Source organism: Plectropomus leopardus, chromosome 6 (assembly GCF_026936395.1).
Source record: "Plectropomus leopardus strain MGB_pleo_1.0 chromosome 6, ASM2693639v1, whole genome shotgun sequence".
NCBI classification, from domain to species: Eukaryota; Metazoa; Chordata; class Actinopteri; order Perciformes; family Serranidae; genus Plectropomus; species Plectropomus leopardus.
The window spans coordinates 18909177-18925716 of record NC_142181.1 but is presented as its reverse complement, the minus strand read 5'-3'; the positions used below and the strand labels follow the sequence as shown (position 1 = coordinate 18925716).

At 40.2% G+C, this 16540-nt stretch overlaps 1 protein-coding gene across 6 annotated transcripts in view; it reads left to right on the top strand.

Moving 5' to 3' along the window:
- The window catches only part of arhgef12a (Rho guanine nucleotide exchange factor 12a), a 45896-nt gene that overhangs the window by 11016 nt on the left and 18340 nt on the right, over positions 1 to 16540 (top strand). For 5 of the 6 annotated variants that reach the window (XM_042486386.2, XM_042486384.2, XM_042486385.2 and 2 more), the window contains 9 exons: positions 5838 to 5858; positions 6639 to 6730; positions 9471 to 9536; positions 13554 to 13652; positions 14935 to 14984; positions 15221 to 15278; positions 15370 to 15542; positions 15804 to 15881; positions 16254 to 16373. In XM_042486386.2, the coding sequence (XP_042342320.2) occupies positions 5838 to 5858; positions 6639 to 6730; positions 9471 to 9536; positions 13554 to 13652; positions 14935 to 14984; positions 15221 to 15278; positions 15370 to 15542; positions 15804 to 15881; positions 16254 to 16373 (757 nt within the window). The remainder of the gene's footprint in view (positions 1 to 5837; positions 5859 to 6638; positions 6731 to 9470; positions 9537 to 13553; positions 13653 to 14934; positions 14985 to 15220; positions 15279 to 15369; positions 15543 to 15803; positions 15882 to 16253; positions 16374 to 16540) is intronic. The other variant, XM_042486388.2, reaches the window with a different exon arrangement.

The following is a 16540-nucleotide window of genomic DNA, read 5'->3' as shown; positions in this document are numbered from 1 at the left end:
CAGTGACGGGGAGTGGAAAGCAGTGACGTAATGCTGGCTGTGTATTTGTGTGTGTGCACTCACATTGTGTGACTCAGGTATAGATTAGATAACAAGCTGTGTGTGATTGTTTTCTCCCATTGGCAGGCTGCAGGCATGAATCAGGCTGTTTAGGAGACTGTAGCATTACGCCATTGAGATAGAATCACAGACCAGTTTTAAAGCGGTGGCATGAATGGCTGACTGAAAATGACATATTGCCAGTTCCATAGGTTACGTGGCAGGCCAGTGGCATGACTCAGCAAAACAGCCAGCTGGGGACAGTGTGCCGTCACCACAAGGCTGCACTCCAGTCCCGCCAAGCTTTCCAGTGGAATCTGACATCTGAGGATGTTTTGCAGGGTGCAAGGTTATGTTGTATTTCACCTCCTGGAACGAAACACACCTCAGTCTGATCTCTGCAGCCTGCAGGCAGCTCCTAAAACTGTCCAATCCTCTCCTAGTTTCAGACAGGCCCCACCTCCCCGAGCCCCAACAACACCTGTGCTGTGGGCTGTGTAGCTCTGCGTCTGGTTTCTTTTTTTTTTTTTTGTGTTGGCTCTTAAATTAAATCATCTGCTTATATTAAACTTTCAGTTAAACTTTTCTAAATATATCTAACCCTGTGTCTAAGAGGAACTGAGAATAACCTGAAGTGCTTCCTTTGAGTCTTGCATGAGTTGGTCTAGTTCCTTATTGTTCACTGTTTTCCTTCCTCTTCAGTTTGGGAGACCCGTTCACAGACATGGCTGTGTGTCAGAGTGCTGCTCCCTCAGGGCTGTTCGTCCCTCCCTCCCTCACTACTTTTTTCTCTCTCATGGTCTGGTCTGGTCCCGGCCTCGCTCGCTGCCACTGCTGCTGCAGTTGGCCCAGCTCTGCCACAGTTTTCCATCAAAACACCAAACCTCAATGGAGCATTCAAGCCCAGGCCCGCTCTAGTGCCGCCCCTCCCTCCCATCCCACCCTGCTCTGACTCTGCCTTCCCTCTCCCTTTCTCACTCCCTGCACGTTTAAGGGCCCCGTCCAGGAAGAGGTCCTAGCTCAGGCTTGAAGACTTATAGCTGAATTTGAAGTATCGAATGGGCAGAGGAAAGTGGATTCTTAAAAGCTGTTTGTAGGTTTTTCTTTTTTTCAGCACATTGTTGTTAGGGTTTCTCCTGTATCTACATATCAGCTCTTGTCAAGAAAGTCTAAACTTAAATCCACACAACTAATGTAGTGGCAATAAGTCAGTGATATTTGAGTAGAACAAGTAATAATGTCCAAAAAAACCTTTTTTTTTCAAGTGCTGCAGCAGAGCACAACTTCTATAGGCTATAGATTAAACAATTTACTAAAAACAAAATTAAAAATCAGAAATGCATGAAAGCACCCCCATGTGTGAAAAGCAGAAATTAGAAACACGAGAGCACATATTTCAAACAGCAACAAGCCCATATATAAACAGATGGTGGTGTAAGTGCAAAACAAAAGAAAATCATTTCAAATATAAATAAGTAAAATGTAGATAAGAGAAAGAAGCTCATATAAAAGCTGTGAAATTTAAGTAAAAGTAACTTAAAATACTAAATCAAGCAGACTTAAAGTATATGAAGTCCATGAAGTTGAAATTAAACACTGTGAAGTAATGATATTAAGTGTAGGCCATCTTGTAAAAGTAAGGGTTTTCAAAAAAAAAAAAAAATTCAGTTTTTTCTGTCAGTCAACTAATTTTTTCAGCTCCGGTATGTTCTCAGTGTTTTTCTTTGTTGTTTTCATAATGGGTAGTTGAATGTTAAAAGTATCATGCAGACATTTAACAGTAAATGACTTTTGTCTACTGGACAGAGAATTAACTGCTAGTGTGTAGCCATTGTGATAGTTTACTATGGAAATACTGAGTAGTTATGTGAGCTGTGACTGTGCGTCAGTGACACTTTTCAGTGAAAACTTTTTATCCATCAAGATACAGAGCTATTGTGACAGACACCTCCCCTCAGATATTCCATAGTCATAACAACAGTGTTTCATTTCCTAGTGGGAACTTCAACTGTGTATTTACACTATTTTGCTCTGGAGGCATATATGAGTATGACTTATTACAAACTTAAACTTCTATGCTATTATCAGCATACATTTATATTAAGAGCACCCGTTAAAAAGTGCATCCTCCTTCTCACCCATATCAATTGCATTGTTTACATTTTACATTTTAAAGAAGCAGGTGTCGTGCTAATCTTGCATTTATAATGTATTTATAATTGTGTCTCGGCTTTGCAGTATATCGCTTTACAATCTCTATGAATAGTTTGCCATGAAATGAGAAAAGGCAGGACAGCGCATATCAATATAAACATGGGAATGATGTGAAGATTATGCTCTTTTTTTAATTACCAGCATGAGTTAACATGTCGTGTGCATTCAGTGGCCCTTTCTGCACATGTAACAGAGGCGAAAGTAAAACACAATGGGAATTCATGAGTCTTTTAACCCTTTCTATTTATTTGTAATGCTAGCACATACATATCCAGCATAATGACGTAGCTGCTTTGCTAACACACACACACACGTATGTGCTTGTCATGGGAACTGAGTAACTTTTTGTGAATTTCTCACTTTCAATCCACAGAAGCGTTTGCTACCACACTGAAAGCAACTACTTTTTTTGTTTTTTTTCTTTTAAATTTGAAATAGCTATTACCCTTTCAGAGAACACTCACAGTAGCTCAGAAGAGGCATTCAATCTGATTAGTTATAGAAAACACAGCAGAGAGCAAAGTTTGTCAGTGGAGACTTGTTGCTAAAGAACTAAAGCAATATTTTGTGTGTGTATAATAATGAGGACACTATAAAAACTCTATTGTGTGTAGGAGCAGACATGGTTATATGATGAATAAGTTTCACTAAATCAAATAACTATTGCTATGAAAATATAATAATTATATCAGATGAAGCACTTAGCTTTTACCAAATCACTTTTAGTAATTTGACATGCAAGTTTTGAATTCTGTCAACTTCCATTTGTTTTGCATTTTTATAGCCAGACAACTTTTGCATTCAACAGTACCGTTTCTATTGTAGGCCTGCAGTAGCACCCTCTGCTTCTCATATTTGCTTTGCCTCCAAAATTGTGATGACATTTCTGCATCTTTTTCAGAAACTTTTGATTGTCTCACTATTTGATTGTCTGTTGTGTTGTGTAGTTATGCTGGCAGGTAGTCCTTTTATTATTCCTTTCAATTCTCTTTCCCTCACAGCATTTTGCTGTTTTAGAGTAAAAGTCTACGAGGCAGCAGCGCTCTTATCCTCCCTCTCGGAAAGCTGTCCTTTAGATGTTTATATTTTGTTTTATAACAATTTTAATTTTATATTAACATGGAAAATTGGTTGTCAACCCTAGATCTGGTTTCCAGTGATCCAGATCTGAATGCAGGGGGCAAATGTGCACCTTTTACTCTTAAGCCCAAAAGTGGTTTATGTGTTTTCACTCAACTTTTGCCAGAGGCCTGACAATTTTAGGATTCTGTGCTGCAGGTTATTTTTGATTTCCCCATTTAGAAATGCTACTGGCATTTTGAGAAAATTTTGCATGTCACAGTATATTTAAGTATATCAACTGTGAAAATCACACTATGTTTGATATCCTTTTAACTTACACAACACCAAGCTCCTTTAATTTAAGTAACAGTATTTGTATGCAAAATAATTTCATCATCCCAACCTGCAACCTTCTGTTGCGTGTTGACTTCTTTTTGGCTAAACTACCATATATGTTTCAGCTTTTCACGTGTGTACAGCCTTCAATATCGGTTATGTTGTTTCTAGACTTGCTTTTTCTCCTTTATTTTTTTATGCAGTCCGTCTTTGACCTTTTCTTTCAGTCTCATGCTGCCTCATGCGCCACTACTTATGTCTTCTCGCCCCTCTTTCCTCTTGTTGTCCTTGATTGGTTTTAACATGTACAGAACTGTCAAAAAAACCATCAGTACAGCCTTATTTCTGAAAACATGCTTCATAAGCTTAGTTCAGCATAGACATTATAGACAGCCCGCTGCATCATCCAGCCCTTTAGAGCTGGGGTTGTCTGTCACGTTTTCATTTGTTCCTGTATGATCAACCAAAAACAACATCTGCCTACTCAGTTTTGCCATCTCTGAGCTTGTGCGTACGCATGTCCCAGTTCAGTGTGTGTGTGTGTTTATGTACTGACTTTTCCATCTTTCCAATTCAGAGGTTTCTTAGGGAGTGGGCTACTTAAAGCTAGTTTCTTTTTTTTTGCTGGAGGCTCTGGAACTTATTACAGTCTGAGGCATTTTCATAAACGGGCCATTCAGCTGCCTCTGCATGGCTCTGAATGGGACACACTGTCGCCAGGAGAAAGAGAGTTAATGTGGGCTAGTTAGTCGTGAGTCCTCCCTGTTACGGAAGACTGGTGTAGTTATTGGTTCTACTGTTTTGTATAATAATACCGTGTGCATTTAGATTTTTAAGAATGGCTGTGCAATTTAGAGTTACATTACATTTATGCTCGTCTTTGTCTATTTTACATTTCCTGAAGCATTTTGTGTCAAACTTTACTTGAAAAACAATGTTGTCAATGTCAAGCCCGGCAAAAATGCCCCAAATAAAGAAATGTGGGCTTGACTGTAAAGTATAAAAAAGGTATTTGTTTTTGTGGGATTATTTCCTGGCTGAGACATCAGTCTTTTCCATGCTTTGCACTTCATCACAATAAAAATAAAACTGAATCTAAATTTGGGTGTATGGTAACTATGTAACAATACAACATTCAACCCAGTTAAAGTGTTTTTTTCATACGACATGAGGAAGATTGGCACAACATTTTCCTTCTAAGCAATGCTGACTGTGCAGGCCCCACCACGTATAATGTGGAGCCAAGGGATCACGCAGATAATCGGCAGAAACTTTATGGGTGTTCCTTTCACTGGAGAGTGCGTTACAGATAAAATACATGATTAGTATTGCCATTTAAATAGCTTTGGGAAAGATTCTCCCTCAGTGAATTACCCTTTATGTTCTAGGTTCCCTGAGAACATAAAGGGTAATTTTGCCCATTTTAAGTGTAGCTTATGTCTTTATTTATCCTTTATGGACTACTGGAGTTGAAATTGGATTTTGTGTGTGAATTGCCACTTTGGTCAGGTTTTGTGAGACTAATACACACTTTTTAGTCAACTGCAGTGTCAAAATAAGGACCTAGACCTTTAAATGTTTAATTCCGTATTTTACTCCAAAAGGGTTTATGCTAAAGATAAGATAAAACACTTCCTGCGAGAATTAACAGTGAAGGATGTCCTTATATCTAAATTGTCTTTTTCGATTTGCGTCCGGCAAACAGCAAATCAATAAGTAAATCTCTGTCTTCCCTGGAAATCACAGCCTTTTCGAATATGGCACTGAAAGTATCCCTAAATTATTTCCTCACTACATCACTCTGTGGGAGTAATCAGTCTCAGGGCAGGCTGCCTCGAAGGAAACAGGCCATGGATGTGATTAGGATATGATTATTACAGTCAAGTCATGATGTCTGTGAGGAACTAAATCACGGCACAGACACACTCACACATACACACAGCTGAGATCTGAGAGGCGGAGGACATTTGACCTGGAAAAGGCTTTAATCTGCAGCTGAAGAACTCTGATGTTTGATCAGGATTATCATGTTTACCACTCTATGGGTCTCAGGGGAAGCTGTCAGCTTGGCGTCTTGTTTTTCACCCTCCATATAGTCATAAAGAGCTCAGCTTTTGTCTACTTTGTTACATGACCAGTCTTTCAGGTCATTTCTATACTGATGGCCCTTCTGTTTTATCTTGCAGGTTTCCCAAGAAAGCAAACAGGTAAGAATCTTTTTTCTCATATTTTGTTGCAAAGATGTGCATGTTTACGGGAGGGTAATCCTTTGACCACACACACATACAGAGGGGTGGTTTACATACACAGAGCTCCAGATGAGGGAAATGAGGCAGGATTTACTATGAACTTGTGTGCTGCAATACAGAAGTCTTCAGAGCTTGGACCAAACATACCCTCTCTCTCTCCCCCCTAGCACTCATGTACACACACACACACACACATACACAGAGTGAGGGACAAAGGGGTCCCTCTTCTGAGGGCGGTCCATCACTGCCTTTCACTGTGAACAGAACAGTGGCCTTTCACAGTTGGGGCCAGTATAGGCAGAGGCAGCCATACATAGCCTCCCGAGGTTCAAGCCGGAGTCTGGCCTTGTAGCACCTCCTCTGAGGAGTGTCCTTTTTCTAGCCTGGCTCCCTGGGCACTCAGCAGAGCGGCTCCACATCCTCTCTGGCTGTCGCATTATACAGTAGACACACTCAACACGATTCATACACTCGGAGGTCCTCTTGCCACATTATTCTCAAAGCTGAAGTGAACAATTGCGGTTCTGTGTGTTTTTGTAATTCCCCCCTCAACCTTCACTGCATCTTGTGCACATATAGAGTAGTAGAACAGCAAAACAATGACACTGACTGTAAAAAATGCTGATTATAAAAGACCACAGTGTTGTATACGACAGCACATAGTGGATAAATTCCAAAGTTTAACCACCTGTTTGTGGTGAGAGTCCCTGTTTCTAATTCGTGTTTCTCTTTCTCTAGAACTAGCAGCATTCTCAGTAAAGACCACCCCCCGGACAGGAAACCCAAAAGTGACAAAACCTCACTTCCCTCCAATGAGTTTGACCCTACAGGTAACTTCCCACTTTCATTTTTATGCTTGTACTCCTGTTTTTCTTATTCAGTCTTTTTCTTTTACTCTGATTTTTTTCTATCCTGTGTCCCTCTATCTCTGTATGCATTACTTGATCTGATTGCCTCATACATTTTTTGCTGTCCCTTTCTCTCTCTCTCTCTCTCTCTCTCTCTCTCTCGTAAGCCCCCTTTAAACTGCCTTTTCAAGGCAGGAATATCGTGCCCTTATGCCACCTCGCCATTACAGATATAAAAGGTACAATCGCAGAATGGGGGTATAGAGTTGTTTCCCCTTTAAGCTGGCAGCAGAGTTAACTGTGCCAAAATGGAACTAGAGGCGCCACACGTGTGACATTTTAACGGCGTGTTATGCGTGCGACCCACCACAGGAGATTAAAAGCAGCCTGCAACAGTTAGCAGCTAACACAAAGTAGAGGAACAGCAGCCGAAAATATCCGCAAATTGGGAAAACAATTAAATTCAGTAACTCCTTTCCTTCCTAGCAAAGGTTGAGATCAGCCGTCATGTAACATGCAGGTGTAACGTGTAAATGATTGTTGTTGCCATTTTATTGTTTAGTAAGGGTTGCTGCCACATATGTTATATGTCACACAAAAGGCAGACACTGTTGCTTTAAACGCCCCGTTCATTATGCTTTTTTTTTTTGCTTCTGCGGTGCTGGCATGCTATCTAAAATCACAATGAAGCAGCAGTTAAATTTGTAAAATGTGGGACTTTGTTGGGGCCCGATAGCACAATCTCTGTGTGAAATGGGCTTCTCTCTCTCTCTCTCTCTCTCTCTATCTATCTATCTATCTATCTATCTCTCTCTAACACACATGGTCTCATAAAACAATTGTGCCGACGATGGTTTGCTGAATGCTCAAGGCATGCTGGGATGGTGAAAGGTGGTGTGTGTATCTTGCTCTATGATTTGTGCTCTCTCTGAAAACTCTACATTCGTTTTACTTGTGTGGTCTAATAATTTGAGTCTTACCACCGGAGCATAACAACTTATTCTTTTTGTGTTAATTAAACTAATGGACAGTAAATATGTCTTTATTGGCTAAGTCTGCATTACACTGCATTATGCGAACTGTTTGGCAGAAGCTTATGCTGCATTATATGTTGCAGGTTTTAAGCGGATAAGCAAAGAAAGGTTTTATTCTAGGACCTTGTAAATTTGCAGCTGTACGTTTCATGTCCACATGGTTCTGGTAGTTTTATATAAATCAGTACACTGTGGGTTTTGTATGTTCAAAGTGGTTGGGTGGTCTCGACGCATACTCGAAGGGCACAAAAAGTCACTAAGCCTGTTCTGCACTGTTTATGGCATGGCGAGATTGTCAAGGTTCAGAAACAGACTAATTTGATATGGTGACACTCTGTGGTTTTTGTCAGCAATCAGAGAATTATGATTTGAGATATGACTAAAGCTTCTATATTCAAAACAAAATAGAAAATCCCCTGCACCACATGGTGGCTTATCTCTGTATGATGCAACAAAACATAGACAAGATGTGCTCTCTCAGCGGTTACACAAGACATGCACTTTGTAACCTTTCTGTGTGTAGCGCCACACTAAAACCTTTTTTCGTGTATTTCTCTGATGGTTTGGTCCATTTTTGGAATCAAGCAGCAGTGATTAAACCAAGTGCAAAGTAACCACAGAAAAGCATGTCTCTCTTAATTTCACTGAAGCCTACATCTTTAGGTCTTTCTTTAGTATTTCTAGACATTATTCATGTTTGAATTTATGTCATGACCTTTTGCATGCCTGCATGGTGTTAGTCTGTATTTCTGTTTATCCCTTTTTTAGTTATATTCAAGTTGCATGATCTCTAACAATCTCTTCCCAGATTTTCTCCTGGTTGCACCTTTTCTGTCATACTTTCAAAGTTGATTGGGTTTATCAGGGATGGGCAGGAGAAGTCAGATACACTGGAAATAAATGTTAACTCTAGCTCTGATATTTATGTGTTTCCAAGTGACTCAAGTGTAGTAATTAAATCCTAAAATAACCTTATATATTCTGGATATTAAGAATAAAGGCTTGGACCAAGACCGGTTCCTCCTTTGTAATTGGCGGCAGATTTGTTTTGCTGATTTTTATCATCAGCTCTTTTGTCACAACTTGTAAAACCACCTTCTGGTGTTGACAGAAAGACCTGAAAATGCATCAAGTATCACTGCAAATTCACCAGCTATGTCTTCATTATGCTAAAATGTATTGCAATTAAAAGTTTCAGTTAGGTTAAGCAACTGATGTCTTACCTGAATATTGTCAGAATAAGCCCACAAATTTTGTTAATTTTACTAAGGTTCTGGTGCATTTTAAAATCAAATCTGCACTTGAACCTCTTAAGACCATGCTTTTAATGCAGCAAACAAAGTTTGGGGAAGTGGGGCTCCTGTTATGAAAGTCACAATGAATCGGTAGAGTGACACCTACAGGAGTGGAGGTATTTTTAAAAGGGCACTTTCGTTAAGCCAGTTCATGTTTAGTGACTGAACTCCTGCCTGTCTAAACCATTATGTTTTATTAAACTACCTATCTGTTCATTTAATTTTTCTTCTCCCATGATTGTTTCTCCCTCATGATTTTCTCTTTCCTGTTTTGTGTTTCCTTTCCTTGTGTTGGTTCTTGTTTTGTTTGTGTGCGTGTGTACGTCGTGTACGTGTGTTTGTTTGCTGCTGTGCTGTCTGCGCTGTGGTCTGCGTGGTGGGGGCTGTGAGCAGAAGCTCTGGTGGTGCAGAAGAGTGGCAGCAGCAGTGTGCTAGCAGAGGGGAAGCCTGAGTCCTGTGGTAAGATGCTCCTGCTGGAATGGCTGGTGTGACAGCTGCATCTATACATGCGTTAGATCACGATGTGAAATTGCCTCTAGATGTTTGTTTGAAGCAAAATGATAGCAAGAGAGTTTTATTTACATCATTTAATTTTAATTTTTGTAATATTTGACTGCATAGTCAAAGGTCTGAGTTGCATGCCCCTCTAATTTGGTCATAGAATAAGTGCTAAGAGATCATCTCAGCTGGAATATAGGAATTTAAGATTTACCTGCATTTTTTACAGCAGTTAAATTCATGCTAAAGCAAAATATCAATACAGAGTTTAAATAAGAATAATTATCTGGTCATTTTCTGCATGTTTGCATTTTGGCAGATAAATCCTGGTGGATGTGGTTTTACATAGGGAAGCAGTTAACTATTTTTTTTTTGTCTCAGAAATAATAGCGTTAGAAAATATCCGAAATCATCTGGAACACCTTTTTACAGTAACATCTGTCATCTGAGGTGGAAATTGTCAAACTGTGTAAGATTTGCAACCTAATGATTTCTGTCGGGTTGCTGACTTCACATGCAATGAACTGGTAAAACAAAATCTCATGGCAGAAACATATTTTAGCTCAATGTTTACACGTAATTTGAGATTGTTTGTTACCAGCCAACCACCATATTATTTCCTGTTAAAAATGGCTAAGCTTGCACTACATCACCCACCAGCGTGAGCGTTTATTGGTCCAGTGTGGCGCAGTGCAGTCTGGTAATTGTAGGTTTTCTATCCTTTTGAGCAAAAGTGAATGCCACAGCCCTTTTTTTCAGTTTTCCTGGTCATGTAGCTCCAATTTCAAAACAATTTTTTTATGGCTGTCAGCGTTATTAACACGTTAATTTTTTGTAATCGCATTAATCACTGGCCAACATTCCCGTGTTTAAGAGGCTTTACTGGGTTGAGTCTTAAAGCTTCAGTGATGATACTGGTATCAAATGACATTAGAAGACCTGAGGAATCCAGCGCTACCAAGCATGTCATGCTTTAACATGCTTGGTGGCTTCACAGCAAGAGGAGGAATAATGCTCCAAAGTTACTTTTGGCAATGGAAAACAGCATGGCCATTTCACAGGGGTCCCTTAATCTTTGACGTCAAGATATCTGAATGAAAATGGGTTTTGTGGGTACCCATGAGTCTCCCCTTTACAGACATGCCCACTTAATGCTTGTTCCCTTCAGTTTTTCGCTGTCATGTGAATCCTGATCAAGACAATCTGTTAAGAATAGATTCACCTTGTTAATATGGACTTCAAATCTGCAGTGGAAAGTAATGGAATTGACAATATGCGATTAAAAATTGTGATAAACGGGGATTAAATATTGAAATTGTGCATTTAATCTTGATTTAAAAAAAACCTAATTGTTTAATAGTCCTATATTTTATATTTTCTACTGCATATGCCAGCTCTGAAATACTTTTTGAAATACCTGTTTCCACTGATGTCCATTCTCAGTGTAACACAAAGTTTATCACGATAATCCTATGCTATCATATTTAACAAAGCATAGGTGCATTCTGTTAGTTTTAACCAGTTCACAGTAGAAATTCACAGAACAAAAGCCTTTGTCACTTAACAGCACTTGGAGCTGTGAGTTGTTTTGAACAGACTTTTAGATTTGAGAAAAGAAGTCTGACCTTTGTATGCGGTATTCTAATGACTTGGGCTCCTTCTTCTTATGATTGTAGGGCTCACAATACTCTGTCAGTGTTAAAGGTCAGTTTATTCTCAAGAGTACATTTCCTTGTGCTTCAGCAAAAAGTGCCGATTACAGATCAGTCAAACCTCTGAATAATACATGATCTTAGATGGATTAACCTGATCAGTGATTATGTCAGCACTCCCCCTCCTCTCAGTTTCTAAATACCAACCAAAAATCTCTTTAATACTGTTAAGCATAAAACAGGGGCAAAAGATCAACATCTAGAGGCAAATTCACACCAGCTCTTTAACCCATATGGCTTCATCTGTTTCCTTGACACCCCTGCTCTCTCCCCCTTTCCCTTCCCCCTGCTCCCTCAACTCTACCTAACCCTCTCTCCACGCCCCTCCCCCCGGCCCAGGGCTTTTGCCTCCCCTAACCTCTCTCCCTGTATTAGCTCCTGTTCCTTCCACTCTCCAACCCCCACCCCACCACTGCCGTTATCGATCGACTCACCTCTCTGGTTGATTCTCCCCAAGTAACCAGCTCAAGGGTCACCTTACTCAGTTTGGGTTACTCATAAAATCTGCTCCATAGAGATATTTTAGAATAACTTGCTGTTTTGGGGAAAATGTACTCACGGCTAGTGCCTGATAACATGACAACAGCATTTTGCATTCTTTTCCTTGTGTGTGTGTGTCTTGGTTTTTTTTGTCTGCACTGTCCTGTAAGTCTAGTCAGTGTCTCAGCCAGACATTAGATAAGCTCTAATCTGTTTTTGCTACACTACATCTCATAAAAAACCTGAAAAGTAACGTTCCTCATCCTGGCCTGTGACACTACGACCAAAAAATGTCTGGGCTGACTGTTTCAAACATCTCACACAGAGGGACCGTCATCATTAGTATTTACGTTTTTTAGCAGAATTATTTATTTTGTTTGGTGTTGCTCTGTACAGTTAGTAGACAATATGAAACTTCTTTTTCATATGTCCAAAATAAATCCCTCCTCAAAAATGTTATTATTTAAATGTTTACTGGCCAACCGTAGAACAAGCTTTCCTCCTTGCACACGCTCGGATTATGTGATGTTATCCTGACAAAAGTCTTCGTCCTGGACTACAGAAGATGAGTTATGTGATGAAGTTAATTCAGATTTTTTTTCCACAATACTCACATGCACATATGCACTGTACATTGAAACCTCGTTGGTCGCTCTGGTTGTTTTTTTTACCCATACTGACCGTAGAGAACAAAAAGTTCTCAAAGCAATGTCAGTTTAAAGGCACAGACATACCAAACTGCGATCAAAGAGTGGCAGCGAAGGCCGAATGTTGGTTCGCCTCACATCGCCTGTTTCTTGGCCAAGTTGCACATAAATACATATCAAAGACTACAGTGAACAGCCAACTAGCATGCACACTCTGCGTGAGCGAGAGGAAATTACTCTCAATACCAGAAAGCGGAAGTAGTCTGTATTTGTTGTTTACAAAAAGAGAAAATGGAAGACTAGACAGGGCGGATGCAAGACTTTAGTGTGCCAGTTAGCACATTAACAACACAACTGGATATTAAAAGAGCAAAGGATATATACTGTGCACTAGAAAACCATACCACAAACAATTGTGAACAGTTTCTGCTAAATGGCAGAATATTTAATATAGATGTTACGTAATATATCTAGTTTGATTTGATCTCATGCCCTCTTGATTTTAGCGGTTTGGTTGCTCTCCTCATTTTCAAACTGTCAGTCAGAGTAATTTCATTCACCAATGGGTTCTGTCGTCTAAATGATTCAACGTGCTAATCAGCCGAAAAAGGGCGGACTAGTTCTGACAATGTGGGATACACCGCAAAAGCTGAAGCATCAGACACTTGCCAATGGCCCAACATTGACCAGTGTTCGACCATCGGGTTTGCGTGTCAGGGCCTTAACTGATGAGGGAAAAAATGTCTTGTGTTAATACAAACTGGCAGTACAAATGCAGATATCAATATTTCTTTTAAGGTACATACGGACATGTGAGTATTGTTTTGAGATTTTAAGACTCAAAGTAAGAAGTCTCATCTCCCATCCTTCAGGGCACAATATACCACCACTCACTCAAGTGAAAAAATAATGTTCATAGACTGTATCAACTGCAAAGTGTAATTATTGTCCCCCAGTTGAATCTTTTCACAGCATGTTTCAAGTTATTAAAAATATTTGCTTGGGATTTAGTACAAAGGTTTAGTTTTGTTTTTCAGAATGTTTGTGTTTGATACACTGGCTCCAGGTAATATACTATCCCTTTAGTGACTTCCTCGTCCTCTTGAAGACACTGTTTTGTCCTTCTGTCTCACTTGCAGGTCTGGTCCAGAGATGTGTAATCATCCAGAAAGATGAAAATGGCTTTGGGCTCACTGTCAGCGGTGACAACCCAGTGTTTGTGCAGCTTGTCAAAGAAGGTAAGGTGGAAACTCAAACTTAAACGGATGAAGGAAAATAAAAGTTGTTATAATGTCTTCTTCTGGTCTAAGCATTTGTAATAGAGATACAGGCTCCTTTTACATACACTGACATCAGACTGTCATGGTAGTTTGCTCTGAACTCACAGATGTGAAGGGTAATTGGGACTCAGCAACCACCACCACCACTTTGGCACTTACTTAGAGAAGTGAAGCCATTGACTGTATGTTTCCTCCTCAGTAGTTTCACAGCAGCTGCAGCTTCTGCTTTATCATGTTGTCTTTTTAAGAGGGGACTTTGACAGGATACTTATGTGGTCCCGGGGAGTCTTTCACTGTCTGTAGAGGATGATGTGGGCTGTTATCAGGGCACAAAAACCATTGCACGGTCTGTACAGTGGTGGAGAGAGGCAGAAGAGGAAGGAACTGATCGAGGACTTTTGTTGCACTGTCATCATTGCTTGGCAGTGTTGAACTATCCCTGTGTGGCTCCCTGTATGTGCTTTTGTTATTGACATAACACAAAGAGCAATCTGCCCAGTTTCATCTGACTAATTCATAAAACTTCTGTTTTATTTCTTTGTGAACCGAGAAGCAAAAACATATCTAAATTTTTTCCCCTACAGCATTTCCCATTCCTAGTTGTGTTAAGTATACAACAAGCCAAATTAAGTCTAACTAAGCTTTTGCTTGTCTCCTCTGCAAACATAATGTTGTTGATCTGAAGCAGATCAAATTCAAATAAATTATGACATACAGACAAATAAGTAAGTCACGAGTTATCAGTAAAGCCTTTCTGTCGGACTGGTCAGACAAGATTATGCCAAGATTATTCCTCTCAGTGACAGCAGTTAATATTCCCATACTAGCACAAAACTGCAAAACCCAAAATACACGTCATAAGTGGTGCATTAGTAAAACTATACTTGGTTTACAAAATACTTCAGCTGTATGCTGCTGACTGCAGAGTCAGACGTGGATCTCATAATAACCTGTCTCATGCCTAAATCCCTTTGTTTTGGGTGGAGCTGTGAAACAGGTCCTTCTCGTAATATAACCACTGTTATGGTCTTTCAAAATAGCACTCAAATAGTCACTTTGCAACATCTGCTCTGTCGAGGGTATATGGTGCATTTGTTGTGCAGAAATATCAACAACTGCACCGTAAAGCAGTATGTCTTGTGTTTTTTTCCCCTGACATCTATTTCATTCTTCCATTTATTGTATTTCTTTCATCACCTCCTCTGTTGCTCTAATGCTTTTTCTCCTCTGTGTTTGCCAGATGGGGCTGCTATGCGGGCAGGTGTTCAGACAGGAGACAGGATCATCAAGGTATTGTGCTCATCTGCCTCCATGTCTTTAAACTGCTAACGTCACTCTTTTCTTGTCCAAGGCTGATACAGAGGCTGTAGGCTGCCACCTTCTGGGCAGTCAGTAGCTCTACTCCATTTATGCTGCATTTGGAAATAGAATGAGATGTCAGACTTTAAAGCTGGGCCTAAAATGGCAGGTTTTGGACTCAGTATCTGCTTTTTAATACTCATTGCAGTACCTGATCTGTCTTCTAGGTTAACGGGACCCTTGTTACACATTCTAATCACATTGAGGTGGTGAAGCTTATCAAATGTAAGTTCTCTTGCCGTGTTCTTGCAAAAGTCACATGTTAGAAATAAGCTTTTTGTAAAACAGACACTTTGCTTTGATTTGTCCGTTCTAGCTGGCTCCTATGTGGCCCTCACAGTGTTGGGGCGCCCTCCAGGGCTCACCCAGATCCCCTTGTCTGAAGCAGAGTCTGAGATGTTGGGCGTTAGTATTTCATCTCCTAACTCGCCAGCAGCGGAACGCCCCTACAGTCCCCTGGACCGCCTCTCCTCCACTCAACCACCATGGGTACAAAAGACATAAGTTACTTTTGTTGCAAACCAATTTGCTTTCATTCTTCATTCTCCCCCCTCATCATTTTAAGGGATTTTATCCGATGCCTTTCTCTTCCCTGAAAACATGCTCTCGTTGTTGTCATGGTTTCTCTATACCTCATCCTTTCTTACAAATTTTCTGTATGCTGTTTGCTTGAATGCTTCTCATCTGTAGTCTAATGCACGCACAGTTCCTCCATATGCTTTCAACTTCCCTCTTCGTTTTTCCCCACAGGATGAGAATAGCAGCGTCTGCAGCCAGAGGGTTGACATGTTGCAAAAGATGCTCTCAAAAGAGCAGCAGGAGCTGCAGGTTAGCATAACAATCACTGCCACTCACTGTTCTCTCTTTATTGTAACTCTGTTTTCCTTGGTATGTGTTTGCAATTGCGAGGTGATTTGCAGCTTTTATTGCACTGATATTTGTATCTAAACCCTCTTATGGAGTTTTGTGATATTATCTGTGTTGAAATGAAAAAAAAATCATCTTTCATCCATAAAACAGAAATAAATAGAACATCACTTTGGGTAGGAAGCAGGTGTTTTTCATGCAGCGAACTGAGACATCCCATGGTTCAGACAAGAGTCAACATATGAGATTTTTTTACTTGCCTGACAGTACACAAATGACAGAATGCTATTGGTACTGATAGCTTGTTTTTATTTCTCCCCTTTCCTTATAAAGGCCATGAAGGAGGAGTACAGCAGGAACCCCTCCCCCAAACTACTGAAAGACATCCAGGAAGCTAAGAAACACATTCCTCAGCTGCAGGGTCAGCTCTTCAAGGCCACTGGGGCAACACAGGTAAAGCAAATAACCCCCTTAACTAACTATCTCATTGTACTCGCAAACAAAATAGATGACACTGATTCACCAGCAACATCTGAGCTGTATAATTTTGCGTAGTGCGTTTAGGGATCACTCCAGACAAACATTAATCCTAATCTTATCAGAGGATTAGGCTTTTGGCT